Source organism: Lutzomyia longipalpis, chromosome 3 (genome assembly GCF_024334085.1).
Source record: "Lutzomyia longipalpis isolate SR_M1_2022 chromosome 3, ASM2433408v1".
NCBI classification, from domain to species: domain Eukaryota; kingdom Metazoa; phylum Arthropoda; class Insecta; order Diptera; family Psychodidae; genus Lutzomyia; species Lutzomyia longipalpis.
This window is the reverse complement of record NC_074709.1, coordinates 10,121,742-10,135,705: the sequence shown is the minus strand read 5'-3', so window position 1 is coordinate 10,135,705 and position 13,964 is coordinate 10,121,742. Positions and strand designations below refer to the sequence as shown.

The window sequence follows — 13,964 nt, the reverse complement described above, 5'->3', positions numbered from 1 at the left end:
AGTTAAGATTACCCAAAAGCGAAGCTTTTAAGCTGAGACTTTACCTTCCTGCCTAATTAAATATTGTTCTATTGAAGCAATAAAACACTGTTCAATGAATCTGGTGATGGTTTGAGGAGCAAAAAAAGAAGAAAAAAAGACCTCTCACAGTATTTTTGCAAAGATTGTGCTAATGGGTAGAATAAGCAGCTTTTTTTGCGAATAGATCTGCACTCAGAATTGGCAAGGTGATTTTTGCCGTACGTGTGTGTATGGGATTTAAGACAAACGAGGCTCCACCAAAGAATGGTCAATAATGAGGAAATGAGTCATCACCAGTTGCTTTTCAAGAATTGATCACGAGTGTTTGTATTTTTCTGCGCGATCTTGTACGGAGATTTCCCCACTTTTTTTTAAGATAATAATTTTCTGGTCCCTCACACGATGAGGTGGGTGAATTTGGTGAGAAAACCAGTTTTCTGGTCTTGATCTTTCACTTATAGAGGATCTCTTCTCTCTTTTGTGGCCAACCAATTGATCGCAAGAGATCGCACAATGATCGCGATCGTGACCACAAACAATAATGGGTGAAACTTTCGCGCGCGCGCGGGTGTTTCCATAATGGCACTTCTTTTGCATACAAATTGTTCTTCTTTGGCAAAAAGGAAATAATTTCTTATGTTTGTAATGCTTTTTTTGGGGGGGGCTTAGTAAATGGGCTATAGGAGAAAGATGTCACATATTGCCCCTCTTTGCCATTTATACAATTTCTTTCTTCAGCACACACCTTAAAATTGTAAACTCTTGTGCATGTTTACCTTTATTTATTTTGAATTCATTACAGAGTATTTTTCATTGTCTCCGCAACAATGTAATGAAGTTTTTTTTTTATTTTTAATTTAAAATATAATTTAAGTTAAATAAAAATTAAAACTTTTCAACCAATAAATTAGTCACACACTCCATATTAATTCTGCTATGCTTTGTAATTTATAAGGTATACCTCATAACAACAAGAAATGAAATATGTAACAAGCAAAAGTTCTCATAGTTTCTTGATGACCAAGCTAAATGGTTTTTGCTGTGCCATCTTCAATGTCTTGCATAATTTTTTTTTGCACATGCTGACATTGTAAATTCCCCAACGATAATAATGTTGAGCTGCCGGGGAAAAAAAGACACTGAGGGCACATTTTTGACACAAACTTTTTGCGCAATTAAAGCGTCTAAACAAAAATGAGTTCAAGGTGTTTTAGTCTGGCATCCGGAAATGCAAAAGTAAAGAGGGGAAAGTTTACCAAAAATGTTTTTGGAGGCCAAGAAGTATTTTTTTTTGCATTTTTGCATCATTTAATTCAAAAAGGAATGTAATGCATGGCAAAATATAGTTTGAGTGCGTGGGAGGGTGATCGTGTGATATGTATATTCTGTCACCCACATTCAATGGCGAAAACATGATCGAATTTTGTCATGAAACACCCATAAATTTCAAAAATAAATGGGTGGCTTTTTTACGTGATCTTATAGCATGGAATTTATGGGAATCTGGGGAGGGGAAGTGTTAAGTTTCAGTTCGTGATATTTATTCAGTCGATCGCGTATAGTTTTTGAGCGATCATCGCCCTCGGATTTTATTACTTTACCGAGAATTCTCTTTTTTTTTGCTAAATGAGCTTAACTAAATTAAGTTTTGATTTTTATTTAAAAGAAAATGATTTGAAAGATATGAAAATATAAAATCTTCAAGAAGTTTTATGATAGAGTCATCACAACTTTTACTTGAGAGACACTCACACGGTAGTTATCTATATGAGAGCGTCCGCGAAATAAGGCAAAAACAACTTATGGTTTAGTCTAAAAATATCACGCACTGAGGAAAAGAAACTCATATTTGCAGCACGAAGGAAAAGTATTTTGCAGAAAATTACTTAATTTGTCGCTTCTCGTACACACATGAAATTTTTACCATCAAAGTCCCACCACCTGTATGTATCTACTTAATTGAAAGATATCGCAGTGTGTAAGAGCGGGGATTTATTTTCTTCTTCGAGTTCACGCGTGAGAATTTATTAAAAAAAAAGTTATTTAATAAATATAAAAATAACAAGCGATTGATTGCACTTTTTCCACCTAAACTCACACCACCGATTATATCGATCGCCGTTCCGTTTTAATTAATTTAAACATGTGAATTTAATCCATCTATTGAGAGTGAAGATGCGCGCAAAAGGAGCTTTAATATAATAACCGATAAATTACAAACAAATTGCGTGGCTTTTACATTGTTCATTTTGCCATTGGCTCTCATCGTCAATGAAAGTTTATTTGCTTCTTCTGCGGAAATGATTCCCTTTCAAAATGTTATGTGAAAACATTTTTTTTAATATTAATATAAAATGAAACTTTAATGCTCGCGGTTTGAAAAGATATCAGGTTTGATTTATTAATATACATTACTGGGGATGACGTCTTTTTTTGACGTCACGTTACTTTTTGGGGGATTCCTAAAGTTCAACATTTTAGCTGTGTTTCTTTCAGACACAGCTTTTGTGTACCGAGCAAAATCGAAAGTCGTCAGATCGGGCTCAAACTTGGGATGAGCACGAATTAGGGTCCCCACATTCCAAAAAACGTATGCGCCAAAAAAAATTTTTTTCCGGCCGGCCGTCCGGCCGTCCGTCCGGCCGGATCATAAACTTAAATTGCAAGAGAACGGTGATAGATAGAGACTTGCGGTAAACGGCAAAGTTTAAATATCGACCTGAAGAAATCCGATTATGAAGTCAAATCCATCCCCCCACCCCCCCGTCCGCCATTTTGAATAACCTCAAAATTTTGTTTTCGCTATATCTCAGCCGCTATTACAGCTAGAGGTCTGAAATTTTGATATGTTGTAGGGGCCATCAATACCTTTCCAACGATACCTCATTTTCGAAAATCGGTCGAACCGTTTAGTCAATATGGCCGCCACAATTTTTCATCGAAAATCGACCATAACTCGAAAACGGCTTGACCGATTTTGATCAACCCGGGGTCAAATGAAAGATCTCAACAGACCCTACAACTCTCTAAAACATCAGAAGTTTCAAAAGTGACCGCTAGGGGGCCAAAAATCAAAAACAAAATTTTCGATGAGTTTTCGATGAATATCTCGAAAACGCCATTATCGATTTGCTTCATTTTTTGATATGTTATAGTTGACCATATTATCTAGCTTCATGCCAAAAATGAAGAAAATCTATATCTCCGTTCTCGAGATATAGCCTTCCAAAGTTGGCATGTCATATCTCGGGTTCTACAAGTCCGATCTTGATCAACTCAAGTGCAAATGAAAGGTTTCGTGAAGCCCTACAAATGTCTAGAACATTGCAAGTTCGAGAAATGACCGCGAGAGGCGCTAAAGTCAAAATCAAAATTTTCGAAAATTTCGAACTCGAATATTTCGAAAATGCCATTATCGATTTACTTCATATTTTGATATGTTATAGTTGAGGTTAAGACCTTTCCAACGATAGCTCAAACTCGAAAATCTATGGAGCCGTTCCCGAGATATGGCATTTTAAAAATTTCTTAGGGGATGACTTTTCAACTTTTCCCGATTTTGCATGTATTTAAACAAATTCGCGTTCTAGTTTGCTCTCACAAAATTGGTACACTGAAAGAAACACAGCTCTCGTAAGCTTGGTCAGCTTACCAGTACATTTAAACATGATTATTCTGCAAAAGGAGCCTATTCATTTTGGAACACTAATATCATTGCATTGCAATAAACACGATAAAATTATTTTATTTTTTACTTTCAACTGAAAATCTCGAATAAGAGTTGTACGTACAGGGTAGCCAGGCAATTAGGGCTTGACTTTAATCGTGAATAACTTTTGATTGGACTGAGATATCTGACAACTTCTGCCGCCAAAAGATGCGTAAATTCAAAAAGTTTTATTTGTTTTTTATTTCAAGTCGATATCTTAAAAATTGTAGCTGCTAAAGCAAAAAATGTAAAAGTTACCATTTATATGAAAAACGATGAAATATACTAGATTTCATGTTTGTTGAGTTTTTCAAAACTCATTAAAATAATCCAAAGATAATTAAACTATTGGATACACTCTAATTTCCTGGCCACCCTGTATTATAATTTGAAAAGTTTGAAAATTTATGCAAATATAACGATTCTTTCTAACGTTTAGCGTCTCGTTTTCTAACGTTCAAGTAATTTTTCTTTTAAACATTTAAGATTTTCTTTTATATTACTTAACGATCATTTTGCTAACATTAACTGAAAGTTTTAAGCATTCGTGATAAGCCCCGTAAGAATAAATTTCTTTATATGGTTTGTATATCTTTTTTTTTTGCAAATAGCGTCAAAATATGTATAAAACAGTATATAGAACTTTTACTTTACTTACTCCGAATGTTAATTAATTTAACTTTCTTTGAGCACCCAAATATGGTTCACGTCGGGAGGAAATTATTGTGTGTCGCACTTTTGTGGCGCGTCAGGGGGAAAACCGTGTCACATTTATCCAACTAAAAGAATTTAAATTGATATTCCAGGCAATTAGTGTGTCAAAGTCACATGCCCAAAATATGTTGAGAAATTTCACATTTATTGTTGCTTCTTTATATACAATTTTTTTTTAAAAATCTTTCTTTCCTTTTCTCTTCTTTCCATTTTGCAGATTAGTGAACCAGGAAGTTATAGCGAGTGCGAGAGAGAAGCCATTATGTCTACGCTTATGTTTTGGAATAAACAGAATGGTGCTAATCAGAATGGGAATGAAGCAAAGTCCGGCAAAAGAAATTGGTTGCATGCACCGGATGTTCTTGTCAATGGTCACGTTGCTTATCTAGTCAAAGTGAGTGTGTGGGCAAAGTTTCTTTATCAATTTTTCTCTAATATTTTTATCAAATGGAAAATTTGTGTGAATATTGAAACTCTTTTTGAGCCGTTAACGCAAATTCGCAGAGCAACAATGCAAGCAAAATTTTTCTTCACAACCATAAGAAAATTGACATGAGACTTGATAAAAAGTTGATAATTGGATTTGTGTGATGAAATTAAATACAAAACCTCTACAATTCACCAGTTCATTTGGTCTGCTTCATAAAGATCAAACTCCTCTCAAGGTTTTTTTAAGCGAATGTAATTAAAACGGTTTGTGTGGCTAAAAAGTTATATAGCTCGTGTTTTTATATTTATTTTCTTGAAAATTTCCCATTGAATCATCTCATAAGGAATTTATTGAATAGTATTTAAACATTGTTTTAAATAAATATGTATATATATTTCTTCCTTCACAACCATGTATAGAAATTTTGTTGCGATAGCGAACATGTTTGGTTTTTTTTTAAATAAATTTCTTTTCTTATTTCTTTATAATAAATAATTTTATTGTACTTTTATTTTGTTCGACCTTGTGTCCGACTTTGGGACAAAAATCTTATATTAAAAACAATAAAAGGCGACTAGGAAGCTTTACAATTCGATGGTATGGGAAAGCGTCGAAAATTTTCTTTTTTAATCCAGATAATCTTGAAAGAGAAATGTTCAATTAATCTTGTTTGAAATCTTTTCTTTTTTTTAAAATTTAATATTCTCTTCAAAAATACTAAAAGGAAGAACTCATCTCATATAATTTCCATTAGCTTTTTCGATCCTATTCACCCTGTAAATTAAGCAAAATTGCACCTAAAAAACCAAATAGTTGACAAAAGATTTTTTTTAAATCATTGTTTTTTTTTAAAACACAAAATGCGGTTTATTTTTGAATATGAAATCATAATATTAAAGGTCATGAAACTAGTGAAAGGAACAAAGCTATAAAAAAAGAAGTAATTTAATGTGAGAATATTTATCATATAATATTTTTAGAATTGCTTGCAAAATAAAGTTTTGCTTTTGCCGTGAAATGATCTCATATTTAATTTTCCATGAAAAAAAATTAGGCGTCTTTCTAAAACTTTGAAATTTAATTCAAGTTGTCTGTGGTTGAATACTTTGAGCACATACTAGTAGTGCTCAAAGAGTAAAAGCAACTCCCAAAATGTCAATTTTTAATCAAAAGCATTATCTTTATCAATGAATTAAAAATCACTTAAGTTTTGTATTAAATTGTCTTTTGAATGAATTGATTAGTTTTTTATTTGATAGATGAATTAATGAGAATGTTTTACAACAACTAAATGAGCTATCAATTTTATTTAGTCACACAACTCATGTTAATCAGAAAACAGAGAATAATGTAATTGAACTTTACAACAAAAACTAATTTTCCTTGAGAAAATATTGTAAAAAGGCAATAAATAAAAACAATTATTTTTAATTTTATATTTTTATAGTTCCTGGGAAGTTGTCCAGTGGACCAGGCAAAGGGGATTGATGTAGTGAAGGATGCCATTAGGCGCCTGCAGTTTGCGCAGCAGATGAAGAAAGCGGAGGGGGGTAATAATGTAAAAGCAAAGAAGCTAGAGATTACTGTAAGCATAGATGGTGTGGCAATTCAGGAGCCACGGACACAGACAATCCTCCATCAGTTTCCACTCTATAAAATCAGCTACTGTGCTGATGAGAAGGGTGTGAAGAAGTTTTTCAGTTTCATTGCTAAAACGGGAAATACGGCAAATGGAGATTCACCCGTGAGTGGTGGTACTGAGGAGGGACATGAGTGCTTTGTCTTTATCTCTAGTAAATCAGCTTCTGATATCACATTAACAATCGGTCAGGCCTTCGATTTGGCCTACAGGTGCGTTTTACTGTAAAGTAAAAAATAAAATAAATTAATTTTGTTAATTCTTGCAGACGGTATATGAATGAAAATGGGAAATTCACGGAAATGACCAAACTTCAGCAGCAAAATAAGCAATTAGAACGAACGGTGACTCTCTATAGGCAACGACTGAAGGAATTGGCGGAAATTCTTCCCAAGAGTGATCTCGATCGACTTCTCATACGACTCGGGTTGAAGGATATACTGGAAGTACCGGTACAAGAGAATGGTCTCGATAATCACACAGCAGCTATGAATGGGAAGAAAACCCCGGATTTGGGTATTGATGTTTCAGCACCGTGCAATGATGATCAATTGCTAATTGAGACGTCACCGAAGCACTTTGCTCCAATTGTTCCACCGCGCAATTTGCAAAATCAAATTAATAGCACCCTAGAGGCGCTAAAGCCCAGCGTGGGGACAAAACTCGAGGGACTCCTGCTCAATTCCGATTCAGATAGTGACTTCGATCCGCGTGCGTGTGAAAGTGAAATGACCAATGGCAATAAGATCACAAATGATCTCTTTGGGTTTGAACCACCCAAAACACTGGGTCAGCAACTCTTTACCAATCCCATCAGTAATGGTACGAATCTCACAAATGGGAGTCTCAATGGGAGCACCGGGATGCAGGCCATCACGCCGCCACTGTGTAAGTAACAAATATATTTTTAAAAAAATATTTTTTATTTAATTTTTTGAACTTTTGGACGAAAAACTTAACAAGTGCGTAAAGGAGTTCATGCACGGGTCATGTAAGAACTTCCTATATCGCATTACAATTTTGACCCATTTCATCTTGTAGAGAATAAAAAAATAGAAAAATCGCGAGAGAACCTCCCCAATATCCACTGGGATCACATAGAAAAATGCAAATAAAGTTTGCCAAAATATTCAAATATTGCGACGCCATTTGCAGTTTTTGTCCCTCTAAAAAATGTTTCAACATTATTTTTTTGTAGACTTGTGCATTTTCCGCAGAGTTTTTTTTTTATTTTTAAAATCAATAATAAACATTTATTACAAGATAAATTGACAAATTAAAAAATGCAAAAAAAATTAAAAAAAAAAATTTAAAAATGCAAAATTATTTTGAAAAAGATAAAAACCTCCACGGAAAATGTGCGACAAGTCTGCAAAAAAGGGTGGAAACATTTTTCAGAGGGACAAAAACTGCAAATGGCATAATAATTGATTTTTTTTTGGTAATATTTATTTGGATTTTTCTATGTGATCCCAGTGGATATTGGAGGTTTCTCTGGCGATTCTACAATAGCTTTTTATTCTCAACAAGATGAAATTGGTCAAAATTGTTCTGCGATAGAGGAAGTTTTTACATGGCCCGTGCATGAACTCCTTTTTAAAAAAAAAATTAAAAATCATTATAAAACTCTAATGCACAGCTTTTGTATGTTATGTAGAATATCTCACATTAAAGCATGATTTGTAAACATAATTTACTTAGGAAGTTATGTACACAGAGAGAGCATAAAAGTAATTTCCTGAGATAGACTTAATCTCTATTGGAACTGTATTATAGTGGACACAGTCCAATGTAAAGATGAGGTGGAAAAAGCGTAATTTTCTTAATTAAATTAATATGGGAAAAGCGGGAAATAATGATGCGTTTTCCGCTCACAGAAGAATATAATTTGCAAGGAAATAGCAAAAATATAATTTTCTAACGGTTTTCCTCAATTTTCTTTATATTTTTTCCCTTGCAGTGGCTCCCCCGCCAAAAACAGCTGCACCACGTAGGAGTGCCCCAGCACAGGGGCTAAACAATTCGAGTCAAGATCTTTTTGGATCGGCACCCTTTAACCCGCATCCAGTGGCATTCGATGTAAGTTGTTAAATATTTTTTTTTCTTAAGGATAATTATTTTGTTAGAGAGATTTTTTTTTCCTCTACAATTGGCATCCTCTCCCTCTGACAATCCTCAAAACTTTTTTCTTGTGGTGGGGGCTCACTAAAGCAGGAAAGTGGGCGCCGGAACCCCTTCGGGAGCGATCAGGGGGGTGGTGTCCTAGAGGCCCCGGAGATGGCCACTCTTGCCAGCATCTCCAGCCAATTTGATGACTTTCTGGCCAACTCACACACGGCCAATCCCTTTGGGTCCTTCGCCAGTGACAGCTTGGGGCCCCTTGAGGGTATCTCCCTCAGCGACAAGCTCCTGGGTGTGTCAAAGGGGGCCACCACGGAGTCCAGGGGCAAGAATCTCGAATTCGTCAACCAAATTCCCAATGGGCCAACGGGGGGTGAGTCTCGGGGCTCTTTTTGCGTCACAGACGCTTTGATTTTTTATTTTATTATCTTATTTCCTTCAAATACCGTCTGCACGTCTTTTTCAATGTTTTGTGTTCGTCTCCTATTTTTTGTTAAATTATCAATTTTATATTTCTCTTTTGGTGGTAAATCTCGTTTTATTTTTGTTTTTTTTGTTCAACAAGACCTAATAAATTGCAGTTTTTTTTAAATGAAAAAAAAAAAGCTCATTAAGTTCTGTAAGAACCTTTTATGTTTTATACGGAAAATTGTGCTTAATCATTTTGGCAGTTAAATTACTTTTTTTTTAGTTAAAAGCATCTGCTTAGTGGAATGGAAAATTACCACACTGAAATTTAAAAAACAGAACAGTGTAATTATATTGAGATAAAAAGAATTTAAGACTTTTTTTTACAAACAATTTATATTTGAATTCATTTCAATAAAATAAAATTTGTAATAAAAAAAAACTAGGGGAAATTCCGATTTATACTTTATATTAAAAAACTGATTGTTTATGTAGGGTTGTAAATTTTTTTTATTAGTATAATGAAAAAAAAACGCTAGTTTTCATGACCTTGACCCTTTAAATTCTGACCTATTAATTAATTACCTATTGAATAAGTTCTTTATTGTTTTTATATTAATTTGGATGCGAGCTTGGGTATTCTAGCCAGTTCGTCCCTGATCCTTTATTTTTCAAGAAGAAAAGTTTAGAATAATTTAAAAATGATTAAAGTTTCTTTTTGACAATATTATGAAAAAAATTAAATTTAACCTTTTCGCATTTTTGGGTCATACGATGACCCAAACGTAAAACATTTTATTTTTCAAATTACTTATGAAATTGTTTTTCTAAGTTGTAAATGCATCAGATTCTCGTAAAAGGGGCCAAAGAAGACGTTCTGACTGAGAAAAGTCCTCTGAATGCATCTAGATAATAATTATCGTGATAAAAAAAGAGCTGGACGCGAAAGGGTTAACTGAAAGAATAAGCAATGATTTCAATGAAATTCTCCAGGAATATTTCATTAAATACTAATACTTTGTCAAATTAAACATATAAAAATAAAAAGCGACATAAGAAGATTCTAAATTCTCATTTACCACCAAAAGAAATTCATTTTATAGGTACATTTTGCATAAATTTAGTTTTTGTTTTTTATGTTTTTTTTTAAGAATGTTTTTCTTGAATTTATGTTTTTGTTAATCCCACAAAAATTGTCTGCTTTTGTGAACTTTTCGCTCGTCCTTGAACCCCATTTGTCCTTCATTTTTTTTGCAAATTGTTTTGTTTGCTTTTATCATTGTTTGGCGTTAATTTATTAACTTTTCTCTTTTTGTTAAATACATAAAAAGATCACAAAATAGCATTGATCATTTTTTATTTTCTCTTTTTTCTTGCAGACTTCAAACAAGGGGCTGGCGTTTGGGGTTGATGATTTCACATTGGAAAGTTTAGATCCTCTCCGGAAGTAATTTGTACACGGAGAAATGCTGGAATTCTTTTGGCTTATTTAGTGTGAAGAAACAGAAGAAGATAAATTGCTATATATTATACATAAATAAGAACAAAAAGTGTATTCTCTTCAGTGTGGCAATTTGTATAAAGTTTTTCACAGTGTCCTATAAATATATAATTGTATACATATTAGAATATTTCTTGTTTTGTCTATAAGAACACTGAAACAAAAATCACAACTAAAAAAATAAAGAAACAGCATTAGTAAAGGATTCTCTGGAAAAAAAGCATTATATAGGGAAATTCTTATCGAAAGTTAGCTTTAAAGAATTTTAAAGAAATAGTTGAAGAAAAAAATAAGGAAAGGAATATTATGCAAAGGAGACATTCCAGGAGATAAAAAAAAGTTATAAAGAGTATCAAAGATCGTGATATAAAATGAGGAAGGAGTGTTAAGAAAAAAAAAGTAATGTCCCCAAATCCCTGAAAAAAATCCCCCTTTATGTAAATATTTTGTACCTTAGCAAAGAGAATGATGAATTTAAAAATGAAAAAATGTTATATATTAAAAAGTAATTACCTACTATATATAATAATGATTATATTGGTGCTTTCAAGTCTTCTTGTTGAGGGTGGGACACAAAAGTGATGATCTACTTTATTATTTACTTTATAAATACATTATATTTTTTTTATTTGTAATCTCTACATTTTGTTTTTTTTCTCTCGTTACTCTGAGCAACACTGCGTGTCTCCCGAAATATTATTATTACATAAAAGAAACATAGTAAATAAAACAAAAATTAAATACTATTTTCTGTGTTTAAATAAAGAATAAAACCTCCATTATTCTATGTATTAGATTTATTAAAATAAAAGAGGAAAAAGAATTGTAGTATATTTTACTGCGAAAACTTAGGAAATCCGATTAAAATATATTATGAGATAATATATTGAAAAAAAAACATTGACGAGAATGAAAATGAGGATAATTTATGTAAAATGTTTATTATACAATTTGATTTTTGTTTGAGAGAGAATCTTAGGCATAAAGACCAATAATATTATAGAGTTTATTCTATATAATAAAGATCTTATATAATTAAAAAAATGATTTCGCATTTGCACAGCTATGCATTCCTACACCGTTAGTCCGATTGCGATGAAATTTGGTACAGAGGCTCCTTTTATCAGGCCGTTTCAGATGGCCGTATTCATTTTCCTCCCAAAGCCTCCCTTCCCTTCAGGTAGTCACCATATAAAAGTCATACAGTTTTTGCGAATTTTTGAATTTGGCGCCATAAGTGTAGTTCCAAAAGCCACTACTGCTATTTTTTTTTGGTAGTTAGCTCAAGAGAAAATGAGACTGTTTCCCTCAAACGCAGAGTGAGACGGAGGTACTTTTCTCATGCCATCTGAAAATAAAAAATAGATGGCTCTGATGGTTTAGGGTCGTTTCCCAGGTTTGAAACATAGAAAACATAGAATAACAAAGAATAAAGAAACATCGTTTAACCCTTTAACGTCCAACGTGAAACATAAAAACATTGAAACATGCGCTCTTTTATCGCGATTTTTATTCTATGAATTTTTTTAGAGGACTTTTCTCACTCAGAACGTCTTCTTTGACCCCTTATGCGTGAATTTGATGCATTTGTAACATAGAAAAACAATTACATTCATTAATAATTGAAAAAATAAAATGTTTCACGTTTGGGTCAGCGTATGACCCATAAAACCTTAAAGGGTTAAACACATTGAATTTGAGTTGCAATTGAATTGAATTTGAAAGTTTTTCATTTCTCTTTATTTTTTTTTTTAAATATTTTCTTGGAAAAGTGACTATAATGTTAAAAATTTTCTGATCAATTCGACATTGTACAGTACAATGTTTTGTGTCCCGCCAAAACATGATTGAAACACAACAAAAACAAAATAACGTTGTGCAGGTAAATATGGGATCATGTTTCAGCGCACTTGGATTGATGGGACATTTTTGTCAAAATTTCATTTCTGTGCAATAATTTTCCAGTTTTTCACAATTTTCCCCATGCAAAAATGGCAATAACGTATGTTTGTGGTGATTTTCTTGAGTTTCAAGTAAGCACCAATGTTAAATGTGGTGTAATATGCATAAAATTCGTTATCGGCAGTTGCATAACCTCACTTCACATTACTTCATGTTCTCATAATAATCTCTACTCACTAATATGTAATTTTTGTATCCTTCCAAGGAGTCCCTGAAGAAGATGCGCGAAATGGATGATAAGATCATTTATGCCCTCAACACTAGTATACCCACGGAATCATTTAAAGGTCAAGTGGATGCCACTGGGACGTGCAAAGGGCTTTTCCGGCAAATCCAGGAAGCACACAGTCAACGGGAGGAGGCCATAAAAAGGTGCATTGTCGTCGCGGCGGACAGAGTAAAGGTCCTACGGGAAGAAAGGGACAATAAAAGGGACGATATGGCTATAGATAAGTCTTTCAAGGCGGAACAGAGAAAGGTGAAATTACATTTTGATTTTCACTAAATGGGATAAATCCGATAATAATTTATTAACTTTTTCTCCATAATTTTCATTTTCATAGTTACGATTGCTGCAATCTGAATTAAATGTGGAAGATATTGTTAAGGAAAGAACACTCAAGGCATTTACGGAACGATGCAGGCTCTTCTTTAAGCCGGACTCCTTGTAAGGATCACTTTTGGTCCCCAAACTGGGGAGAAAGCATGGACTTTCATAGATTTTTCTTAGACTTTTGTATTTTTTGCAAAATATATTGCGATTGTTTTTAGATACTGCCAAATTCTATTTTACATTCCTGGATTTTCCGGAGACAAATCCAAATGAGACTACCCAAATATAGGATCCTATTCAGCGACCAAGAAATCCTTGAAATCTTTGAAATTTCAGTACAAATGAATAATACAGTCATACCCCCGCATAATCAAGTCGAATCGTTCTGATTGGACATGATTATCTGAACCCACTTCTTCATTTTTAATTATTAAAACGATTAAAACGCTGTTATTTAATAAAATATTTTTTATAATACTTTAGGGTAAGCTGAAACTATCTAAGAACCCGAAATTACACAATAATTTGAGAAAAATTGTGTGAAAAGGAAAAAAATCGGGTTTTCCAAAGATTTGGAAATGGATTCGAACAATCAAGCTGTTCTGTTTTCTTTCAATTTACTTACAAAATATCTATCCTTACGAGGTAAACTGTCGCTTCGCTCCAATTTACCTCGCCCCGCTTCACGGGGATTTATTGCGCTTAGCGCAAATTTTAAAGGAAAATAATTACGATGGTTAATAAGTAGATTTGAGCCACTTATTAAACCTAAAAGAAAAATTTGCAGAGAAGAAATGATAAATCGGAGCGCTAATTATGCGGGGTATGACTGTACCTACCCAGTCAGATCATGATTCTTATTTCTTGTAACTTTTTTTTAAATTCATTCAATCAAGACTTTAAGAT

General features: G+C 33.3%; 2 protein-coding genes across 8 annotated transcripts in view; both read left to right on the top strand.

The window, feature by feature from the left end:
• LOC129791861 (PTB domain-containing adapter protein ced-6) overlaps nt 1-11,354 on the top strand; it is a 32,151-nt gene extending 20,797 nt beyond the window's left edge. For 2 of the 7 annotated variants that reach the window (XM_055830454.1, XM_055830453.1), the window contains exons 2-7: nt 4,662-4,838; nt 6,322-6,725; nt 6,782-7,401; nt 8,474-8,592; nt 8,728-9,007; nt 10,422-11,354. In XM_055830454.1, coding sequence (XP_055686429.1) covers nt 4,707-4,838; nt 6,322-6,725; nt 6,782-7,401; nt 8,474-8,592; nt 8,728-9,007; nt 10,422-10,453 — 1,587 coding nt within the window. In that variant the 5' untranslated portion in view covers nt 4,662-4,706 and the 3' untranslated portion in view covers nt 10,454-11,354. Of the gene's footprint in view, nt 1-4,661; nt 4,839-6,321; nt 6,726-6,781; nt 7,402-8,473; nt 8,593-8,724 lie in introns of all 7 variants that reach the window. The other 5 variants (XM_055830452.1, XM_055830450.1, XM_055830456.1 and 2 more) reach the window with 3 other exon arrangements.
• Nucleotides 11,355-12,424: 1,070 nt separating this feature from the next.
• Nucleotides 12,425-13,287, top strand: LOC129792011 (protein MIX23). Its single transcript, XM_055830725.1, has 3 exons — nt 12,425-12,576; nt 12,711-12,983; nt 13,069-13,287. Exons 1-3 carry the CDS (start codon nt 12,535-12,537, stop codon nt 13,174-13,176), a joined length of 423 nt encoding a protein of 140 aa, XP_055686700.1. The 5' UTR covers nt 12,425-12,534; the 3' UTR covers nt 13,177-13,287.
• The last annotated feature ends 677 nt before the right edge of the window (nt 13,288-13,964 follow it).

Coding starts and splice junctions, on each gene's coding strand:
- LOC129792011 (XM_055830725.1), top strand. CDS start 12,535: ATGGCAATAACGTATGTTTGTGGTGATTTTCTTGAGTTTCAA. Junction 12,577..12,710: donor GTGATTTTCTTGAGTTTCAA/GTAAGCACCAAT, acceptor TATCCTTCCAAG/GAGTCCCTGAAGAAGATGCG. Junction 12,984..13,068: donor TCAAGGCGGAACAGAGAAAG/GTGAAATTACAT, acceptor TCATTTTCATAG/TTACGATTGCTGCAATCTGA.